Genomic DNA, 9,124 nt, shown 5'->3' with positions numbered 1-9,124 from the left:
CATCAAACCTGGATAGCACGACCTTTTGGCAACAAAGATGATGATTTTTTTGTCTGTTTTTTTTTTCTGTATATATATATACTTTTCTCTTTAAAACTCATGTATTCTTTTTGCTTAAGTTTAGCTTAAATGTCTGAGCACAGTTTTATTAAAACAAAAGAAGAAAAAAATCAGAGCAGTCATGCAATGACATGCACATACCAGAAGGAGAAAGGGGGGGAAAAAAAATAGAGGACTCATTGATTTCCCTTTCCCCCCCCCCCCCCTTCTCCTCCGTAGTTGGTTGGTTGGTTGGTTTAAAGTGACCAAATAAAAGAAAATATCTCACATTATAAAAAGTATTCAGCAAAATACTGGGGTGTCTTTTTCTCTCTCTTTTTTTTTTTCTGCTTTTTCTCTAAAAGAATTTTCCATCTGGATGGAAAAAAAAATAAACCCCAAAAGGAAACAAAATAACAACCGAAAAAAAAATCCCCCCAACAACAACCCAAAGAACAAAACCCAAAACAAACCCAAAAAGCTGCTGCTGGGATGTTGCTTCCCCTCGAAGTTGGGGTGAGAGGGGGGGTCCGCAGAGCCGTCCCCCCACCACCATCACCCTGCCAGCCCGGCTTGGGGGGGGGGCTGAGCCCGCTTACCTCTGCCGTGGGGAACCGGTGCGTGGGGATGGGGGGTACGGGGAGGGGAGGGAGCGGATCGGGCCCGGCGAGGCGGAGAGGAACCGGCTCGGCTCCATCCATCCATCCCCACCCGGACGGGCCCGATCCGGGCGAGTCCAGCTCCCGGGGAAACCGCGCGGGATGGGTCCGGGAGGGCCCGATCCTGACTAGCCCGGTCCCTGGGGTTGGGCGTTGGGACGTGAGCCGCGAGGGCCCGATCCTGTGGAGCCCTAATTCCCAGGTGGGGATTCGGGTACCTGGGATCCGGCTGAGGTGGGATCCCGGGGATCAGGAACCGAGCCAAGGTTGAGTGCGGGCGGGTTGGAACCCGGGGGATTCGGGGTGCGGGCAGGCTGGAGCCGGGACAGCCGGCTCCGGGTAAATCCGGGCAAGCGCGGGTAATCCAGGGTGCAGGCAGCAGGGATCCGGGTGAGCCGGGTCCGGGCAAGGAGGGTGCGGGCAAAGCCGGCCCCGGGGCAGTGCAGGTCCGGGCAGCGCGGTTGCAGGCAGCCAGGATCCCGGGCGAGTGCGGGTGCAGGCAATCCGGGTGCGGGAAGCCAGGAGCCCGGGTTAATCCGGGCGCGGGGAGCCGGGATCCAGGGAGTGCGGGTCCTGTCGATCCGAGTGCAGGCAGGAGCCGGGCACGGGCAGCCTGGCCGCGCTCAATCCGGCTGCGGGTGGAGTGGACCCACGCAGAGCAGCTCCCCCCCCCGGTTAATCCTGAAGCCCGGGGAGGGGGGAGGTCAAGGCCACCCTGGGGTCCCCCTTACCCCAGAGCGTAAGGGAGGGGAGGAGAAGGGGTGCCGCCGTGCCACCCTGCGCGGTCCCTCAAGCGCACGTGGTGACGGCGGGGGCGAGGGCGACGGGGGGCGAGGTGGCGGCGGCGGCGGCGGCGGTGGCGGGGGGCACGGCGGAGGGTTGGCCGGCCGAGCCCTTCTCGGCCTTCTTCTCCTTCTGCTTGAGATGGATCTTGGCGTGTCGCTTGCGCTCGTCGGAGCGGGCGAACTTACGGCCGCAGAACTCGCAGGCGAAGGGCTTCTCGCCGGTGTGGGTGCGGATGTGGGTGGTGAGGTGGTCGCTGCGGCTGAAGCTCCGCATGCAGATGCGGCACTGGAAGGGCTTGTGGCCCGTGTGGATCCGGAGGTGACGGGTGAGCTCGTCGGAGCGGGAGAAGCGCCGGTCGCAGCCCTCGGCCGGGCAGGCGTGGGGCCGCTCGTGAAGCGGCGTCTTGCTGGGCCGGTTGGGATACTTGCGGGGTCGGATGGGCTTGAGGGTGAGGGGCGGCTGAGGCAGCCCCCCGAAACCCGGGTGGATCTGCTTGTCCTTGAAGGCCTTGATAGTCTCCAGCGGGGTGATGGGGGGCGGGTTGACGCGGATGGGGTCCAAGCTTTGGAAGGGTTTGTGCTCCGTGATGGTGCCCATGTCGTTGGGGTGGTGGTAGAGGTTATAGTCTGGGATCATGGGGAAGAGGTTGCTGTCCAAGGCGGGTTTGGCCTGGTAATCCTGGGGGGAGTAAGTGAGGCCGGGGTTGCTCTGGGGGTCGTGGAAGGAGACGGGCTCCGGGTAGAGGTCACTGCAGGAGGAGTAGGGCGGCAGCGCGGGGTACATCTGGTCCACCTCGCCCTGCGGCGGCCCCATGCTGCCCGCCGAGCTCTGCGTGCTGGTGAGCGCGCCCGAGGACGGTGGCACCCCCAGGATGCCGGCGCTCATCAGGCTGATGATGTTGTCCTGGCACCAGTTGGAGGGCGAGTCGAAAGCGAATTTCCCCAGGTAGGTGACAGTCTTGTTGCCCGGGGCTGGTTGAAACGTCCCCGAATAAGAGGACAGCTCCTGACCGGCCTTTTCGTTCGCTAAGCCAATGTCCATAACATTATCTGCAAAAGTACCAGAGAAGCGGGGCAGAGTGAACCGGGAGGGCACCGGGAATGCACCGGGGATGCGCCGGGCCCCCTCCCCGCCCCGCTCCCTCCTACCCCTCGCTACTTCCCACCCCCTTCCCCGGCCCCGTTCCGCTTTCCGCGGACTGCGGCGCTGGCTGCCGGGGGTCCCGGCGATGCGGGGCCGCGCTGCCGCCCCCGCGGGGGCTGCCCCGGGGAGGGGAAGGTGTGGGGTTGAGGTGGGGTGGGGGGCGACACACACACGCACACCGCCGGTGCGGCCGGGGGAAGGAGGTACCTGCGGCTACAGGTAGGTTTCCTCCCCGTCCAGCCCCCGGCAGCGCTGGGCACTCCGCGGAGCCGGCTGCGGCCACCGACGCCGTTACCGACTCGCCGCCTTCCCTGCGCCGAGCCCCGGCGAGGAGAAACACGAAGGAAGGGGGAGGGGGGGCGGGGGGAGTGTTGTGCTTCAGCCCGGCGATGTTCCGGGTGGGAGTGGGGACACGCGGGGAGCCCCCATCTCCTCGGCGCTCACCTGTACCCCCCCCTAACCTTCCCCCACAGCCCCTACCCCCCAAACCCCCGTGCTCCGGGAAAGTCGGCGCCGCGTCCCGGGGAGCCCACGCTGCCGCCGCTGCGGGGTTTTGGGGGGGTTGGGGGTTGGGGGGTGGGGGGAGGCGGCCGCCACGGCCACGCGCGTCCGCGGTGCATCCGCACCCGCTCGGATCACGGCGCTGGCTGGTTGGTCCCCTCCGTGCCACCGGGGTCTCGCGGCCGTGTATCACCCCCCCTCCCCGTTCCCCAACCCTCGCCACCGTGTTCTCCTCCCCACGGAGCCCGGTACCTGCGGCGGCGGCTCCGGCGGCAGCGCTCAGCGGAGCCCTGCAGCGATCGGCGAGGAAAGGGGTGGGTGGGTGCGTGGGTGGGGGGACACGCCGCTCCCCAGCCCCAGATCTTTCCTTCCCTCCGAGGCTCCATGACACCCTACCCACATCGTCCTCCTCCTCGCCCCATCGCCCCCCCCCCCCCCCCGATTTCCATCCCCCCCCCCCCCCCTTTCGCCTCACCTGCAGCCATCTGGTTGTAGTGAGCCACCGAATCGCTGCTGCTGGAGAAGATATTCAAAGAGTTGGGGATCTCCTCTGGGTACAGATTGTCAGGCAATTGGTTCATCAAAGTGTTCATGGTCCCCGGTAGCTTCTCCAGTAGTTTGCCTGTCATAGCACTGGAGGAAAAGGCTGGTTCAACGTGGCTCCGAGCTCAGCTCCCGAGGAAACAACATCCGAGTGGCAAATCCGTGCGGCGAGGGAAATCATGCAAGAGAAAAAGTTGGGGCGGGGGCCGAGAGGAGGAGGAGGAGGATTGGGGGGGGGGGGGGGGGCCGGGGGTGGCCGCGGAGGAGGGGGCGAGGGGGGGGGTGCGGTCCTCCGTGGGTCCCTGGTGGTGTTTCCTTGAGGGGGAGGGGGGGGGGCGATCTGGCTGGCAGATGTGGTTGTAGAAAGCGGGTGGGAGGATTTAACCCCTCCCTTCTCGCTCGCTCCCGCTCCCCGTCCCCGTCCCCGTTCCCTCCCCGCGCTCGGCTCCGCTCGCAGGTTCCCTCGCTGCCGCCCGACTGCTCCGCCGGGGACTCCGCAGCCCATTTATCCGGGCGGCGGGAGCGCTCCGTGACGTAGCTGCCCATATATGGACAGACAAAGCCGAGCCGAGGCCGAGACGTCACAATGGAAGCTCCGCACAATGGAACATTAGAAAGCAGGAAGCGGGGCCGGCGAGAGCGGGGCCGGGCACCGGCGGCACCGGGCAACGGGCATCCCCCACCGGGCACCGGATCACCGGGCACTGAGTGTCTGGTGTCCTGCACCGGGTACCGGCAACTCAGCAACCGGGCACTGAGCATCCTGTACCGGATACAGGGCACTGGGCACCCTGCACCGGGCACTCATCCTGCGCTGGGTATAGGACACCCTGCTCCGAGCATCCTACATCGGGCATAGGGCATCCCGTGTCCTGCATAGGGTATAACGAGCACGGGGTAGCGGGTACCGGATACCCTACAGCGGGAACAGAGCATCCTGCACAGGGCACCGGGTACCGGGCATTGGGAACGCTCTGCATCGGATATTCTACATCGGGCATCCTGCTCCGGGCACCGGGCACGGTTCTGCTCCCCGCACTCACACCCCACCCGCCGATGCCAGCGGCTCTCCAGCCCTCCCTTCCCCGCTCCTCCGCCGGGAGTGCTCACAAACAGGCTCTTACCTGGAGATATTTAACCCCCACTCCCTCATCTCCCTGGAGAGCAGGAACGAGGGGGGGAACCGGCCACAAACCTCCTCCCGCAGCCCGCCAGAAGCGGGATGGACGTGCGGGGGAAACGGCCGCGCCTGGGGTTGGGTGAGAGGGAGAAGGTCAGCAGAGAAGGATCTGAGGCTGCGGGAGCCTAGAATCCCTTCTCGAGGTAGCGGTGAGAGAGGAGATGGCTTTGCACCGAGCTGCCCCCTCCCCACGCCCCGCGTCCGTGGACACCAGTGCTTGGAATACTTTTAAAACAGGTAACACTTGTTGGTTGCCTGTGATTTTAACCTCACCTCCCCCCTTTAAAAAGTTTGGCACTTCCAAGGCGTCAGTAATTAGGTGGTTTCGTGCTAAGTGTGCCAACTGATGCTATCTTTAAAACCCTCCGAGTTATATAGCAAATGTATGGAAAAATGCTGTGTTGCAATAGCTCCACTTACCCAATTCCTGCAGGGCCGGCTTTGCAATGGGAGTGAAATCCGGGCGACGGGGGTGCTGCAGCTGGAGGGGGGCGGGGGGGGAGCCGGGGAGGAGGGGCCCGAGGACTTTCACCCTGCGGTGCCAGCAGCCGTTCGCTTTGGGAGGTGGGAGGGGGATGCTGCGGTGGGAGGGGGGGGCATGTACCAGGAAGAGATGGGAGGGGGCCAGCAAGCCCCTACAGTGGCCTGTTTGTGAGTGTGGGAGGGGTGGCTTGTGAGTTTTAGCCACTTTAGCCCCCCCCATCCACTTCAAAGCCCCCCTCCCATTCACTTCAGGGCCCTCCCCATTCAAAGCCTTCCTCCTCATCCACTGCAGCCCCCCCATCCACTGCAGGACCCTACTTTCAGTAGACGCACCCCTATCTTTTGCAGACCCTCCCCATCCTGCAGCGACCCCCTCATCCTGCACAGACACCCCGTTACCTTGAGCAGAGCCCCCTCCCCTTACACCCCTCGTCCACTCCTCTCACCCTTAACCCCCTCCCCATCCTTTTCACCCTCCTCTAGACGCTCCCGCCCCCCCCTTCCCCCAGCCCCAGACGCAGCTTCCCCCTCCCGCAGCCCGGCGGGGCCCGGGGGGAGCGCGGCGGCGGCAGCGGGGGGGTGTGGGGGGAGGGATGTGTGTGAGATTGGAAGCGGGGGAAGCGGGTCGACGGCGGGCGGGAGGCCGAGGGGAAGCACCAAACAAGGTCTGGATCCGGCCCCGCCTCCGCTGCCTTCTTTGGCCGCCGGTTCCGGCGCTCCCGGCGCTGGGGAGATGCGGGCGGGGGGTGATGGGGAAGACGGGCGGGAGTGAAACGCTGCGGCCCCGCACCCCGCGGGCAGCACCGCTCCGACACCCCGGGCGTTGGATGGGGAAGGTGTCCCCCCGCTGAGACCCCTCTGCTTTGCCCCCCCCCCCGCCGCCTGGGCGCATTCCCACGGTCGGGCAGCGGCTGCATCCGCGCTGCGGGGGATGCTCTGGGGCCTCCCTCCCACCCGCAGTTCCCCGTCGATGGCTCCCACGGGCAACACTGGCAGCCCCACGCAGGGACTAGGGTTTCCCCTCCCCTCAAAAAACCGAGCTGCCACGCGTGTCCTGCAAAACCACCCTCAGCAGTGCTCCAGTACAGGGAAGGTACAGGAACAAGCAGGTCACTGCCCCAGCAACTTGCCCTGTAACAGAGCCACATGGCAACCCCACAGCACAGCATCTGGTTGGTGCCCACCCCTGTGGGTGTCTGTGTGAGGAGGGGTGATGGTGCCAGGAGTGAACGTGCCTCCCTAGTAACCCCTTCCCCGAGTGGCACCCGCTGGGAATGCAGCCACCCCCCCTGCTGAATCCAACCAACCACGACATCCCAAAAGCCCTCTCAGTGGGGTTTAAACCTGGCTCAAAAGGTCTGGTTCACACCAGGAGCTGGGCTAGGAAGGAGAAGGGCCTAATCCTGCTCCGACACCCTCTGAGTTACTACTGGTGGTTTGATGCCAATTGATGGGGAATGGCCTTAAGCCAAAATAAACCAAGGCAGCCTTAGACTGGCATGAAAACGGCTGCGTGGGGGTTGGACTGGCTTAGTTACAGCTCAGCTTAATGGGTTGGAGCGTCCTGAGCAGAGTAGTTTACCCAAAGGGAGCAGAAGAGAAAAGAAAAACCACTTCACCTGGGATGCTCTGAATGGCTTGAAATTACAGCTGGGTCTGGAGAGAAGCTGCAGCCAAGAGCTTTCCCTCATTTTGATCATCCCACACGTCTGTACGTGGGGCTGCACGAGCCCCATCCTGGTTGGGGTGTTTCAGGAACCTCAAGCTCCATCTCTGGCACTGGGAGCATGCTGTGCTTGCTCCCTCCCTCGAAGCTGGTGCAGTGTCCCACACCACCATTGCCCCCATGGTTTGAAAGCTCCTCATGTTAATGAAATAAGGACAGCTGAGCTGGCCCAGCCTCCAGCTTGGCCCCTGAACCAGCTGCCTCATTAACCTTAGAGATAATGCTGGACAAGCAGTGAGTCCAGCCTCACCCCCATGGCACCCCTCTCCATCCCCCTGCTCCCCATCTCCATCCCCCTGCCCCCCTGCTTTCCCCATGGCACCCTTCTCCATCCCTCTGCTCCTCCACTCTCTCCCTGCCCCCCATCTCCATCCCCCTGCCCCCTTGCTCTCCCACCCACTCATGCAGAGGCTGGGACAAACTCTGGCATCATTTCTCAGCATCCCAGCTGGGTTCAATCCCCCAAATAATCCCCCCCCCCCCCCCAGAAAGCCCTGGCATGTCCCTGTTAGCAAGGGAAGCCAGGGCATCCAACCCCCACACCCATTCCCACCCCCAGGGTGCTGAAACCCCACTGGCACCCCTGGGTGCTGTCAGCTGATGGGTGATTTCTCCCCATTCCTCTCGGTCTTGTGACTGGGCTTTGCCTTTTGCTGGGTGATTCATGTGCCACGAGCCCTGCAGGTGCACCAGGCCATGCACTGTGGCTCCCCAGAGACCATGAGGCCTTGAAAAACTGAACCACTCAGGTTTTTTGCACCTAATTCATGGACTTATAGTGAGGACAACACCAACCTGGTGTTTGTGCCTGGTGGAGAGGCAAAGGGGATGCTTCATCCCTCTGGAAACACACCTAAACCTCCCTGGTGGTCTCCAGCTGAAAGCTGAGCTTGGATGGAGGCTGAGGGACACACAGAGGTGCTTGTCACCATCCCACTGGGCAGTTCAGTGTCTCAGGAGCTCCCAGAGCTCTGCACACACAGACATTTGGGTGTTTGGGACCTGCTGTGGTGGTGCCTCTGGTCCTGGGTTACAGAGGATGCTCAGAGATGGAGTTTGAGGCACTTTACCAGAAGGTGAAGGTTGCTCTCCTCAGCCCCTTGGCTTTGCTGTAGATGTAGATCTGGGGCTGGTAAGGTCACAGAGCTGTAAACAGAGTGTGGCTGGTGGGGACCTAAAAGGTCACCTCGGTGACTGTACCGGGGCCGTGTGCGTCGGCGGCCGCTTGGATGGGCGACCACACAAACTCTTCTCGAGCAGTTTGGAGAAAGGCAACAAACAAAAACCCTTTCTTTCAGCCACCCCAACCACGAGGTGGGTGTTGTGGAGGTATCTGATGAAGCCTCCGTCGTCTCTCGGGGCTGGGAGGGTTGTTGTTTGTGTGATTTGAGGCTTCCCGAGGCGGGCTGGGGGTGTTTTGGGGGTGTCAGCTCCCTCTGGCAGACAGCAGCTGCCCAGATGGGGCAGATACCACAGCAACAGGGATTTATCCCCGTGGCCTGGATGCTGGAGAGATGCTCAGCACCTCCAGGGATGGGATTCAGGGCCATCTGTAGTTTCTGGAGGAGGAGGAGAGACTTTCCCTGCTGCTGTTGAGCGTGGGAAAGCCTCGTTTCAGGCCAAACTCAAGCTGGGAGAAGTCCAGCCAGGAGGAAGTGCTGGGCAGCCTTCCTCACCCTGGCTCAGCTCCCTCCCAGCACAGCCTCTGTCCTTCCACACTGCTGTCTCCTGCCTCACCTTGGCTTTCCTGATCTGCCTCTAAAAGCTCCACACCCACCTCCTCTGGAAACACTCTCTCTGCCTGGCAGAGGACACGGCTATCTCCCTCCTCCTTCCTCTTTTGGGGGAGTGAAGGGACCCCCAGGCAGATCCCCAGGGGTGGCTGCTGGGGGGTCCTGTGGTCACACAGTAGCTGCTTGTGGGAGGCTCTTTTCTGCCTCAGTTTCCTCTACAGCAACAGAGGGCTCAGCCCTCACCCTGCACAGCAGCAGCATGAAGAGCTTGGAGGGGGGAAAGAAGCCCTTTGGAAGAGACAGGAGCTGCAAACCCCACCTCACTGAACAT

General features: G+C 62.8%; 1 protein-coding gene across 2 annotated transcripts; it reads right to left on the bottom strand.

The window, feature by feature from the left end:
* Positions 1 to 1,399: 1,399 nt before the first annotated feature.
* EGR3 (early growth response 3) lies at positions 1,400 to 3,845 on the bottom strand. Of its 2 annotated transcripts, none has more exons than XM_062015918.1 (2): positions 3,604 to 3,845; positions 1,400 to 2,533 (listed from the first exon to the last, which is right to left on the bottom strand). In XM_062015918.1, the coding sequence occupies exons 1-2, from the start codon at positions 3,755 to 3,757 to the stop codon at positions 1,488 to 1,490; spliced, it is 1,200 nt and encodes a 399-aa protein (XP_061871902.1). In that variant the 5' UTR covers positions 3,758 to 3,845; the 3' UTR covers positions 1,400 to 1,487. The 2 variants fall into 2 exon arrangements, with proteins under 2 accessions (XP_061871902.1, XP_061871903.1); XM_062015919.1 differs by lacking the exon at positions 3,604 to 3,845 and adding an exon at positions 2,835 to 2,852.
* Positions 3,846 to 9,124: the final 5,279 nt, after the last annotated feature.

The sequence above is a fragment of the Colius striatus genome, chromosome 27 (genome assembly GCF_028858725.1).
Source record: "Colius striatus isolate bColStr4 chromosome 27, bColStr4.1.hap1, whole genome shotgun sequence".
Lineage (NCBI taxonomy): Eukaryota > Metazoa > Chordata > Aves > Coliiformes > Coliidae > Colius > Colius striatus.
Note: the sequence above shows the minus strand (reverse complement) of the source record. Positions and strands in the feature narration are given on the sequence as shown.